This window comes from Pavona decussata, unplaced genomic scaffold (assembly GCF_977016875.1).
Source record: "Pavona decussata unplaced genomic scaffold, jaPavDecu1.1 SCAFFOLD_248, whole genome shotgun sequence".
Classification (NCBI taxonomy): Eukaryota; Metazoa; Cnidaria; class Anthozoa; order Scleractinia; family Agariciidae; genus Pavona; species Pavona decussata.
The window spans coordinates 569,127-582,391 of record NW_028145652.1 but is presented as its reverse complement, the minus strand read 5'-3'; the positions used below and the strand labels follow the sequence as shown (position 1 = coordinate 582,391).

Sequence of the window (13,265 nt, the reverse complement as noted above, 5' to 3'; positions counted from 1 at the left end):
CGTCATGACTGCACGTAAAGTTGATTAGTCAGCAATTAGTTGTTAAATAAACGTTTTGCGGTAAAGGATGCGTGGGAGCAATTTTCTAATTGAAAAAGTAAAAGCAAGCGTAAGGGCTATATCCTTATTAAAAAAAATCTCATATTTGTAACGATTTTAAAACAATTGTTTTGCTTTTACTACTGTCACAATACAAAGGCTTGGTTCCCATAGCTAACATTCCCTTTAAACTAAATCATTATTTATACATCAATATTTATACATAGTTTGAGAAGACCGGTAGATGTCAATATACAATAATATATACAGTAAATAAATGCAGCATATAAATGCAAGATGATTTACCTATCGGGGAATTACTGATCAGTTCTTCTGACGCCTGTATCGAAAACCGGACAGAAAGGATACGATGAAGTCTATTCTCTTTACAGTAAGTAAAAACAACGCATATGCAACATATTCAATCATTTCATTTTATACTACTAAGATTGTTTGCTTTTCCAAACTCCATTAGAAAAGTAGTTAATTTAGTTACTGAAAGTTTAAATTGAACAGAGATCTAAGGAGGAGCCAGCTTAACAGACGTCATTACCAATTCAAACTGCTTGTCCGTGCACTGTGGTGACAATTTTCTAGTTCCTCCTACCATTCTTTTTTTCTTTCGAGAACGGGTTGGAAAGAAATACCAATTCGGAAGGCTTTGTTCCTAAAATATGTCAAAAATCGACGTTTCTTGGAGACTAATTGTTTTCACAAGGTCAAGGATGAGCCGTAGATCATAAAAGAACATTCCAAATAAAAATTTCAAAATTTATTTAGCGGACGATTAGACGGGCTGGAAAAGCGATATATTTTCGATTACTCGGTTACCTCGTTTCAACGGCTAAGACGACAAATCTGATTGTTCCTATCAGTTGGTGTTATTCTAACTCTTTCCTTGCCTCGGTGGTTAAAATTACTTTAAAAATGAAATTAAAAAGAAAAAAACCTCTCAAAGTCATTAATGTGAAACCACTTGCAGCAACATGGGGTTGAAAAACCAGCCTGATTCCACATGACTCTCTGGTGCTCAAAAAGGTGAAAAAAAAAAAAAAAAAAAAAACCAGATCTGTCGGTATTTTCTAGTTCTATATGATATGCAATTTATAAAGAACTGAGGCCATCAGTGAAACGAAGGTCAGTCAGACTCAATTTGAGTGAAGTTATGTTTCCTAAAGTTAAATGAAATGTACGTATATATTATCTCACTCAGCAACTTTAATCTACAAAATTAAAACAATGAACTTTTAACTTGAAAAATGTTATTGGCTACATTCAAACTTCGCCCCTTAAACATATTTGCTGTTTTTACACTTTCACTGTTTCTATAAAGAGACATTTTTTTTTTTATTTTTATTTTATTATATTTAGAATAGATTTTGAAAAAGAAATCATTATTATTAATGTTCTTATTATTTAGCATAGTTAAAAAAAGTCCATCTTGAAGGGTAAGTAGACATTAATATTCGTTAACTTTGGCATATTGAGTTGTTCACTAGTCTGAAGATATTGCTCATTCTTGATTGTGCTTGGGAAGCAATTTCCAATGTAATATTGAAATTAAAAGTAAGGTTTTTTTTAGTTTTATAATGGCGTCATGACGACTCCGAAACGTTGTTCAGTTTTATCGTTTATTTTAACTTGCTTATGAATCTTGGCATTACCATCTTAATTAAGAGATGTGTAGAGGTTCTGTGCCTTGCATAATGATATAACTCTGTACATGAAGCTCAACAACATAATATTGTTTTTGTGTAAACAGTCTAAATGAAAGCGGGATCTAATTCCATGGGTTGATCATTCTGTTACTGGCTCTATAATATACATATATATTTTTTTTCATTATGCTCTTCAGTTTCATTTTCGAGTTCACCGTTGCGGTTTGATCATCTTTCGACAATAAAGCGTGATTGCAAAGTGGTGTTTTGATCAGGCTTTACGTGTGCACCTTCTTTAGCATACGCTGCTGGCTTCTTGCGAACAATTTTGTACAACTAACTCTCACTGTTCGGCTTGTTTTAAATGCATACAGCTTTTAATTTTACTCGTCGTGCGTAACAATCGCAAGGAAGTTGAAAGTGTGATTAACACACCCATCCTGTCGCAAAAAAAGCTGTACCGTCTAAATCAGCCTTGACGATCCACGGCTTCACTAGTGGTGAGTTAGCAGCATTGAGTAAAACAAATAATGTCGCTTTTGAAAACAAAATAAAGGCGATCTGTTTAGAGTTTAAGGGCTAACTTTTGTTTGATAATTTTGTCTTAGAGTCGTTTACACGAAATTATAAAAAACTACTTTATAGGAACGTCAACAAGCCCAACATCGCTTTGAACGAAAATCATATATATAGTAATGAGCATAATTCTTAACTTCATGCAATAAGTTCCATACTCAACAAATGTCAGGCTGTAGATTGAATCGCGTAAAGTAACAACAGATTAACATACCTTTAGGGTTTTTGTTTTTAAGCCTGCGTGAAGCGTATTCCGGTCGCGATAAAAACCACAAGTCAGCGATTTGCGGGAAATTATTCCATATACATGAAAGCAAACGCAAATTCAATTGTCAACCTTGCCAGACGTTAAACAGTGGCTCGCTACAGATTTTTGAGGGACCATACCTCCCTTTTTTAAACAGCTACTGGGTAGTCTTCTTCTTTATCGATCGATGTGATATTTACACCAGTGATTAGCATTGGATTGAAGTTTAGAAGAATGTGTATATTGGCAAAATCGATATTACCATGACGGCGAAGAACAAAATAATCGAAATCAGTTAATGGTGAATTTTGCACCTTATAGATTTGAATTAGAAAAACTTATACCAAATTCTTGGACAGTGCTGTATGGCAATCAAAATATGCAAGAATGAAATAATTATGTACGTTTGATTTAAATCGCAAATCAGTTCAAACTATAGAGTTCGTATGATAAAGGTAAATAAAAAACAGAAACTAAAGAATGTTTTTTTTTTTTTTTTTAATGACTAGAAAATAGTATTCAGCTGTGTTTTGAAGCTATTGTTTGACCCAACAAAAGCCCTGCTGGTTTTTACTGCTGCCAGCTTGAGAACCAATTTCTTACTTTAATATTGCTTGCCTAAGAATTCATGTAATTTTGATTTTTTTTCTTAGAAACGGCCGGATAGATTTTTTCAAATCTTCACCACGCATACTTGATGATGTTAACATTTTTGCCCTAAAATTGTATTGAAATCGATTTTCTGGAACACTTTTTAATGCAACGACAAATAAGACGTATAAAGAGAACGTCTAAACGGACGTTACTATAATATGTTAATACATATTCCTTTTAATGCGTACGGAATTCTTTCGTGATTATTATGTTGTACATACTTATTATATGTAAAAGAATAGAAAGGTATTACGGAAAACGATATGACAATCATGGCGGAATATCGTACACCCTGATTTAAAAATGTTATTATGACTTCTCAATTTCGAAATCTTACTAGCGATATTACTACCAAATACCACTACAAGCCATGCTATTACCTATACAAATATTCAGTTTTAAAATGTTTTAGTGATTTACTTGAAATCGAACATACGGTAATTATTCTACCCTTGTGTATTCATTTTTTCATATACCATTGTTCAAGGATTGGGTGGTTGCATATGTAATAGAAATCGGGATTACGCAAAAAATCTGTATATAATTTACTGACCTGGAAGGTTTTGGTTAATGGTCGCCATGGTTGTGTCGATGTTAACAAAATATGAATCCTGAAAAACTTCAAATTCAATAACTGGCGTTAATATGCCATCGATTAGTACTGAGAAGGACTATCTAAGAGCTGGTTTAAAAAAAAGAAGTGAGGTATGGTCACTCAAAAAATTGTATCGAGAGAGCTTTCTAATGCAGTTATATAATACGTGAGAGAATTTGGGCTAAATCAGTTAAAGCCCAAAAGCAGTTTCCGTTCTATTTCCACGATTTGTGCACTTGCGAGCCAAGTGATGTGATGTGATGACTTCTATAGATTTCAGAGTTTGATACTTTGATAAAAAAAAGTGTTCTAAAAAGTCTTTAATTACAATAATTAAAATTCAAAGTAAAGAAGGGAAGACAGAAGAAAAAAAGCGGCGAGGTTAGCTGTTTAAAAGACAACACATCCGAGGCATCCAAGAACACGGAAGGCCTGAAATATATGCTGAGGTCATGATATTTAGTCTCAGTATCGAATAGTTTTTATTTTTAAATTCAGATATGACTTCTTGACATTGATGATAACAAAAAGGGTTTAAGGCATCTTCATGAGTTTTCCGTAACTACCAACTCTCGGAATTTGTTTATTTATTTTTCAGCTGACGAACAAAACATAATATTCTTTACGGCATACACAGTTAAGCATGATGGAGAATTTTTTGGCGAATCTATACTTGGGCTTCCGCTTATAAGCCTCGGTGTTCTTATCTTGTTTTCTTTCTTAGTGTGCTAAAATCATTCAATCACTGAGAAATTTTATTGTTCCCACTACGAGTCAGGCAGGCCTTAACATAAGAAGACATCAGTTGTCTTAAATTGTTGGAAAAGTAGTTTAGGTAATACTGGCCTATGTTTGATTTACTGAAGTAGTGAGACAAACCGATGTCACCTTTTTAAAAGCTTTTTGGTTGAATTAAAGCTTAATGATAATTGACTTGTATAGGTTTTGGATAAATGCGAGCTATATAACAAGTAAGAGAATTTTATCGATTGCACTCATGTAGATTATCGATTTAGAGCGACATATTTACCCAACAAGTACACCGAGATGACCATTTTTTATGTTATTCTATAAGTGACCTCAAATACCTCCTCAATATTATATCACTTTTATAGTCCCAACTTCGTACTTAAATAGAGTATTCTCAAAATTTTCAACTAGCGTAATACTGTCATCTAATCCAGGGTAACGTAATATTTGCAATTGAGTAAGAGGAGAGTTAACACTCCTGCTAACCTCAAAACAAAGACTAGTAATATCTCAAAATTTAGCTCCATTCGTGTATTTTGGTATTGAACAGACTTCACATAGAATGTACGCAATATCACTTACGCACTTGCGGTTTGGTCTTGGGCTTTTGGGTGTTTCTTAAATTAACAAAAAAAAAGCCCATCGTTAGTGATATTTGTTTAAGAACGGCAACGACTTCCACATTGTTTTCAAAACTCGCTGTTTGCCTTAATTGTAAAGTTGGTTTTTTTTTTCTTAATTATGAGGTTGCATAATAATTTTGTTTTGTTTAGTCATATTATGTGAATAATAGTTGAGGCTACACTACCCTGGATAAAAATGATTTTCCCAGAATAATTTCCTCTTGATAAATAACAGATATTTTTATTTACCTGGGAAATTAAGCTTACACATACTCTAGTGACTTTCGCGGTTATAAAAAAAGGAAGATTGATATATGTTTTTGCATTTTATGCCTTAATTATTGTAGTCAATTATTTACATGTAAATACGCGAACACATTTAAACATTTCTCTTTCATAGAAACTAATTAAATATATATTTTTTACTTTTGCCATGGTAGTTGTGTTTTTTAAGTAATGTTATCACTATTTTAGACGTATAGTTTCATATTGTAATTATTTTCACACCATCCCACAAACTCTGAGCTTTAAACACTATTGTGTATAAATAAAGGATATGTATGTATGTATGTATGTATGTATGTATGTATGTATGTATGTATGTATGTATGTATGTATGTATGTATGTATGTATGTCTCTAATTCTTTTTTTTTTTTTTTCCTTTTACAGTTATATTAACGTTAAGCTTTTACAAGTGAAAAGTTTTCCTAATCAACCAAATACTTGTTTGCCGTCCTAAACTGCCTGTTATATAAGTAGTCCTTTCGCGGCTTATTCTCGTCAGATTCAGAATAAACACATATACAACACACATTAAACAAAAAAAAAATGCTGTAAACTTCAGGCGTGTTGTGAGTCTCTTTTAGAAAGGTTACGTAGGCTTGCTGTTTTTGCAACCACGAAAAAAAAGAATGGCTTTTCTTTTGTTTCGATCCCGAATCTCTTAAGCACTTAATGATTTTAAAATTAACATTTGTATGGGTTAAAGTCAATTTTCTTGCTGTAAGTAACGCACATATAACTTCTAAATTGCAATCATTTTCCAACAAAACAATTGTCTGGTTCCTTTTCTTTGAAGGATCTTTTTCTTTTTTTTTTTTTTTATTTCGATTTTCTTTGCTCCCACGGGCTTTAACATCTGCGCCCGCCGTCTGATGATGATCTCTTGAGGATAGTCTCCTAAGACTTTAAAGTTTCTTTAAAGATCTCAATCTCCTTTCTCGGTCAGATAAACGCAATAATCCTGCAATTATTGCTCTTGGCTTATTCGGTTTCGCTTTACAAATACGATGAACTCTTTAAAACTTTATATTGTTAGCACAATCACCAAAGTCGAGGACGTTCTCTGTAGGATTTGACTGTGAGGCAAGTTCACAGTGTATTTGAAGTGCAGTTAGAGAAAGCTAACCAAAAGTATCATAACTTCAGGTCTTCGTGTTTTCTTATATAAAGTGATAAAATATAATTTTTTTTTTTAATATTTGAATAAAACTCAACCACAACTAAACTATAGAGTATGAACACTACCAAGAGTAAGATTGACTATATTTTTCCGGGTTATTAAATAATCCACTCGATTTCAGATGCAACCTCAACACTCTCTCAGAAGCTATCTCATTTGATGAAAACTTACGACATTCGTGTTTATACGTAAGTTCTCTGAGTGTTTTTGTAATAATTTAGGTTTGAACTTCCTGTCCAAATATCGCAAATGTAGAAAGATAAATTTACTAAAAAGAGAAAAAAAGAAAATTGCGGTTGGTCCATATTTTTAATTACTTGAAACCTAAAATGAAAAACAAAAAAACCCCAAGAACTTTATGAAAAATTATCGATACATACAATAGGCTAGCGTGACCTTTAATAGGCTATTAAAAGTCTACAGCAACTGATCTGTAGAATATGATGTTTTAAATTACTGGAGTTATAAATATCATTTAATTTAATTGTATTTTGTATATAGTAGCATATCTGTATACAAGCTTTGAGCTATCTCAACTGAATAAATTTTTAGCTTAGTGTACTGACCACACTGAATGGAGTTGTATTGTATATTGTAAGAGTAAGATTAACCTCTAACGATATTCTTTGCGGGTTATAATCAACCACTCAATTTCAGATGAGACCACCAAACTGGAACAAGATGTTCGATATGGATTCGTGTACATGCGTCAGCTATTTGAGTAGATTTATGATAATTTTGGTTTGCGTTATTTTCAATTTCCTGTCAAACATCCAATGAGTAGAAAGGAAAATTAAAGAGATAGAGGACTCCACTAAAGTGGATGTTTGTGGACCAGGCCAAGTATACGCTAATACATATTGCGATGACTTTAAATGCCATTTTACGTTTAAGTGGGTATCTGAAATAGAGTGACCTCATAATGACTTTTCGCTTATCTGCAATACTGAGTAGCTGAAAATCTGGAGGGAAATGGCGGGGTCAATCGTTATTGTTATAATAGGTAAAAACAATTATAATGATGTACATTTACTCAATTAAGTAAGATACTGTCGCTTTTTGGTGCAAAATCTGTTAAAATTTCTCAGCGAAATGTGACCAGAAGTTTGAGAGTAGTCTTCTGTATGGACATTTTTTTAGCGTTCTCATGTCGCTCGTTTTGTTCGAACAGTAATTCATTTCTTTGAACTTTTAAGTCGTAAAGACTGGAAACGCCCAAAGCATTGAAATTTCTTCAAAATACTGTTTTTTCAACCTAACGTGTTTGACATGTTTGAGCGTACATTTATTTTTTAAACATTTTTTTTCTATTTTATTTTGATCTATTTATGCTCCAGTAGGAGCCAGCAAAAAGGAAGGCGACATACTATGATTGTCAATGATCATATTTAATGCGTTTACAATTTGTAGCCCAAATGTAGGCAAAGTGATATTAAAAAGCATTTCAAAATGTAGCTTTTCTAGCTGCAAAGTCAGCCCTCCTTTCCTATCGCAGATCATTAAACTGTTCCTTTTAAGAATAAACGAAAGCTAAAAGGGAGCGAAACGAATCGAAAACGAAAACGATACGGAAACCTTTATTTAGTCATCAAGTGACTCTTTGGTTAAAGAAAAAAAGAAAGAATAGGTGAGAAATATATGCTGATGTCCTTACGCCAGATCAGTACGCTGTCGCGATATCGCCGTGTCATTGCAGATTCTACAGCCTTACGTTGCTGTAGTAAAGAAGAATCACACGATTCCAAAGTTTATTGCTCATGACCACCTATTCCTACACGTCTTACTTTCGCTGTCGTGCTTTGAGCCTTATTTTGTCCTCCTCTGTACTTGGGGCCTTGACCTTATCTTAGGTATGACACTTGCATGGGTTCCATTTTTAATCCCCAGCGTATAGCTTAACGTAGCAATAGTTAAGATCACAATTTGATATGGAAGAACAAAACTTATAGGGCTTGCCAAAAATGCTTACATCATATTAAGGGTGGGAGTAGGAGTAGTTCTTCATAATGGGAAAATGTTTTTGTCTCTAAATTTATGCCTCATGCGACAAAACTGTAATTACTAACAAGATGCCTATAATCTCTAGTCTTAACTCATCATATCGGTAGTGCTTTTAGGGAGAAATCTTTGTATTTGGGGCAGTCCAAAACTATTGTTTAGGAATTGGAGCCTTTATTTTTCTTCATTTTCATTGGCTCAACAAAGGGTCAGGGGTTCTCTAAAGTTTCTTTTATAGGATCAGTTAGCAGTTAGCCCTAAGAGAATTTTTTTTTTTATGAAAGTTAAGAACAATCTTCGAGCTTAACGGCCCAAGCAAACTACGTGTTATGTATCTCAAAAAATTTTTTATCATACAAATACCTGCAGGTGAGGTTTTACTTACTGATCTTCAAAGGATTGGGAATAACGTGCTATAGAGAAGAATCTAGCAGGGAGTTCTTACTTATGCAAAATTGCAACATTGCAATTGCATATTTGCACTTGAAGACGTTTAGCTTATGATGCGAACAGAATCTATGAAAATGAGTTTTTCTTAGTGGGAATTCGATGCTTTTCACGGCTCACGGTTCAATTTAGGATGCAATAATATCCTATAGTAACTTTGTATTTTCATTCGGCGACTTTCACTTATCACTTGTTTCACCGTGTGTAATATATATATATATATATTTTTTTTTTGCAAATAATTCCAAAAGTATTAATGAATCTCCTGATAGTTCCGTTGAAAACTTGTGTACTAAGTTTCAATTTAATGATTTGCAATGGAACCTGTACAATTCCACAAAAAACAGGGGCATTTCTTGCTACATAATTATTGCTTAAAATCTACCTTATGGTTACTCGTTGTGCACTGAAAAATAGTTCTTCTTTCCGGTCATTGCATTCTCTTCTCGTCGTTCATAATAGTTAAGTCAATGAACTAAATGTTTTCATTGCTTTTCCCTTTAAGATTGCGGGTATGCTTCTGTTGGGTGGCATGGAAGGTCAGTCAAACCTTTTCAGCCTTAGTTCCTTCTGGAGAGAGAAACACCACGACATGGACAGACCTTGCAGAGGTAATCTTATAAGGGTTTCCACAAGTACGTCGCCAAGCAACTTCGATACTGAACAATTACCAGTAAAGTGCAACGGGCGAGACACAGATGATCCGCTGACCAGTAAGTAAATCAAACTTAGTTTAATTGTCCTAATTGAGAGCGATTAGAAAGGTTTTCAAGAGAAACGAATGATAAAGTAAATGTCACAAAGTACATACAAAGTAACGAACGATAAAACCAGCGAATGCACGAAAGTTGAATGGATATATGTTCTGAAAGAAAATATTGCAGACAACGACTTGGCTTCTTTGGTTACATTAGTACACTTGTAATTTGCTCCTAGCACTTGTGATAAAGCGATCTTAGTCGGGGGCGAAACCGGTTTTGCTTTGGTTTTGCCTTACTGCACTCAACCTAAGGGAGGCAAATTCAAAACAAATTGTTAGTTGCTGCCAGTCTTTTTTTCGCCCTTGGTACCAGGTTACATGTATTTGATACTAGTTCATATTGGCTCTTGTGTTGTTCACGCCTTTTTTGATTGATCATCCTCGGAGTTGCAGGGGAAGTTAGTCGAGTGGAAGGGATATTCGTGGGCAAAAGTGTACTCTCCTGAGCAGGAGAGCCCGTGGGCAATTACTCTTATCAATCAAAAGTGTGGAATTCAAATGCTTCTGGAACTAAGCTCCAGTAAGAGTAATTGCCCAGGGGCTCTGTCTTTCTTATAGTTAACTTTTGCCCACGAAAATCCCTTCCACCCGACTAACTTCTCCTGGATCTCCAAAGGATGGTGATTGATTGGAGTATTTTTATTACTTACTTTCGGTTTTACGACAAACCACTCTTAAACCACTTTATAGTTGATTGGAATATATCTAATTGTGTATCCGATTTCGCATTCCATTTTCATTTTATTTCCGAGCGGAGACTCATAATTAAATACTGAAAGCATAAACAATCAAGAAAGTGAAAGTTTCCCATGCAAGCCTTTAGGTTGAGTTTAGTTATACGACAATGTCTTGTTGTTCAAGATTTTCCGTCGGCTTTCACTTTGCCAACAGTCGGAGTGGCTAACAACTTTTACTTTTGCTGGGAAATTATATTTGACCACCAGTTATTTATTTAGTTAATTAGTTTGTAAGTTATTTATTGTTTATTTTACAAGGATTTGAGGTCGTAACTCGGACTGATAAAAGACAGTGCATTCAATTCACGAGCTGGAACGATAAGAAATATGCGCTAAAGGTTATCAACGGAAACAATACGGTTTTCGAGGTGAGTGAAAAGAACTGTTGAATGCGAATTTTATTTATCTCCATATATACCTCGAACCGTGATTGTGAGAGCGTGATATAAACTACTAGACAGATGGGGTGTGGCGACTTTCTTACATAAGCTAGTTTATAGCTTTGTGCCACTCCAAAAATCAGAAAACGAGCAAACGTTTTACCCATTAGATAGCTTTATCCAGCGGATAAATGCTATTTAGTGGGAAAAAAAAAAAGTATTTCGATTTATAGGTTTTATCCAGCTGATGGCGACTTACTTTTGGAACAGCTGGTTCAGGTCTGGAAATTGGTATTGATTTTAGAGGCTGGGTTGTAAAATTGATATTTGGCAATTATAAAATTATTTTACTCTAAAGAAAGGACCGACGATTGGAGAACAGTGCGGCACACTTTCACAAAAAAATCCAAAGAGCAAGCCCCTCCTCGATCTATTTTCTTTCTTTCAAAGGCATCAACCCTTAAGGCCACGAAAAGACCCAATCAGTCTCAAAACAATATCATGATCTGCTCAATCTAATGGAAATGTAATGTGTCTTACACCTTTAAATTTTATTAAGTATTCCTGTTGGTATACAATTAAACTCTACTTATGAGAATAGTGGGAAATAATGAACCTCTTTAGTCAATTCATTCCCCCTCCCCTGCCCGCCCGCACATTTGAGTGCTCGTGATCTCTTCACCGCACAGCAATGTTACTTCCTTTCAATGATAAGTTCATCGGTAAAGACGACAAAGTTATGTTTACTATATCTACGGAGGAAAAAAATAAGACTGTACATCCACAATATAGAGGGATGAGTTTTATCTGAGATTTAGGTTGGTGTGACTAGCTTTAATTAGAATGAAGGTATGCCAAAACCAAACAAATATTGTTTTGTACCATGGGTCATTTGAACAGTTTGTTGGTCCCGCCGTGGGTCATTTGTTGGTTTGATTAATAAATATCGTAATCCTCGGGAACTACTGAGGCGAAGAAGTTGGGGAGAAAGGGGGGAGGGGAGGGTGAAAAGACCGTATGGGCGCTGCTGGGAATGACTAATGCATAACTTGCTTATGGTTGGCTTAAAGGGTTAACCTTACTGGGGCAAAAGCACTTAATTCGTCAAGTTCGTTCCAATTTCAATTCTTCCTCGAAAACAAATAGCGAACTACCCTTAATTTTGTTTACCCAACGATGGATTTTTTTTCCTCTCATGGAACATTTGCGTTCTAGACAGACTCAATTTACGCATAAGCAAATGAGCAAATATCATCTCTTTAAGTGCTACATGTGTCAATTTCTCTTGTAACTCTCAGTGAGTTTAATCTCATTAATTCACAGAGACAGGATTGCTATACGGCTTCTGGTGAGTTCCTGTTCAAGGAGAGGCCTGCATTTCACCACAACCGACAATTCTTCGCCTATAATCACAGTGTTAGTGGGTTGTATCTAACTTGTTTTTGTGATGGAAGAGATGGCTTGTATCTAATTGATGTCAATCCCAGCAATCGAAGACTCCGATTCATCAAAACCTGATGATGAATTAGAGTAAACTTGATGGCAATCTATAAAAAAAATTTGAATGATAAAAGCGTAACTGCCTTTTTTTTTTTGGAGGGGAGGGGGTCAATATGTGTCTGTGTGCGAGGGGGAGGGGGCACTCAGTGAATTTTTGGAAGGTATTCATCCGCCTTTTTTGTTACCCTAATCTAGGCTAAACACCAAATATCCTAGTCCTATTTATGCTAAGACTTGGGCTTGATTCTTGATTTCCACGTAACATTTTTCTCAGTGCGTTCTATATTACCTATCCCATAATACACTGCTTGTTAAAATACCTTTCATAGTAGAAGCTACTTCCATAGGATCTATATGTGACCTCTTTCCCCCACTCGTGTTTCAATTCACCATCTCAAAATGTCACATTTAATGACAAACTAGAGGGTAGCTGTGATATCATCTTTAAACAGTTGGATTTAAAACGAAGGAGTAGCAAGACTCACACGTGTTGTAAAAATCGTTTACTGTACCACTTGACTCCTTTTCGACTTATGAATATCTGTGACCTCGTGGTCCTTTCCATAGCCTTAGGTATCACGTTAACCATTTAAATAATTGTCTTAATTATGATCTAAATAAAGTGTACACTTGGTTACCAGCCAACACGCTTACTTTAAACCTAACAAAAACGGAGTTTATGCTAATTGCATCTAGGAAGAAGTTATGGAATATATCAGAGAGACCCTCTCTAGCTTTAAATGACATGGCTGTGGAACAGGTAGCATCACCAAATCTCTTGGGGTCTACGTCGACCAAACTTCAGATTGGGAATCTCATATTGAAAATATCTCTAAAA

General features: G+C 34.8%; 1 protein-coding gene across 1 annotated transcript; it reads left to right on the top strand.

The window, feature by feature from the left end:
• The first annotated feature begins 359 nt into the window (after window positions 1-359).
• Window positions 360-12,445, top strand: LOC146457106 (uncharacterized). The gene is made up of 4 exons (XM_085092387.1): window positions 360-430; window positions 9,556-9,763; window positions 10,806-10,915; window positions 12,251-12,445. The coding sequence occupies exons 1-4, from the start codon at window positions 410-412 to the stop codon at window positions 12,443-12,445; spliced, it is 534 nt and encodes a 177-aa protein (XP_084948513.1). The 5' UTR covers window positions 360-409.
• The last annotated feature ends 820 nt before the right edge of the window (window positions 12,446-13,265 follow it).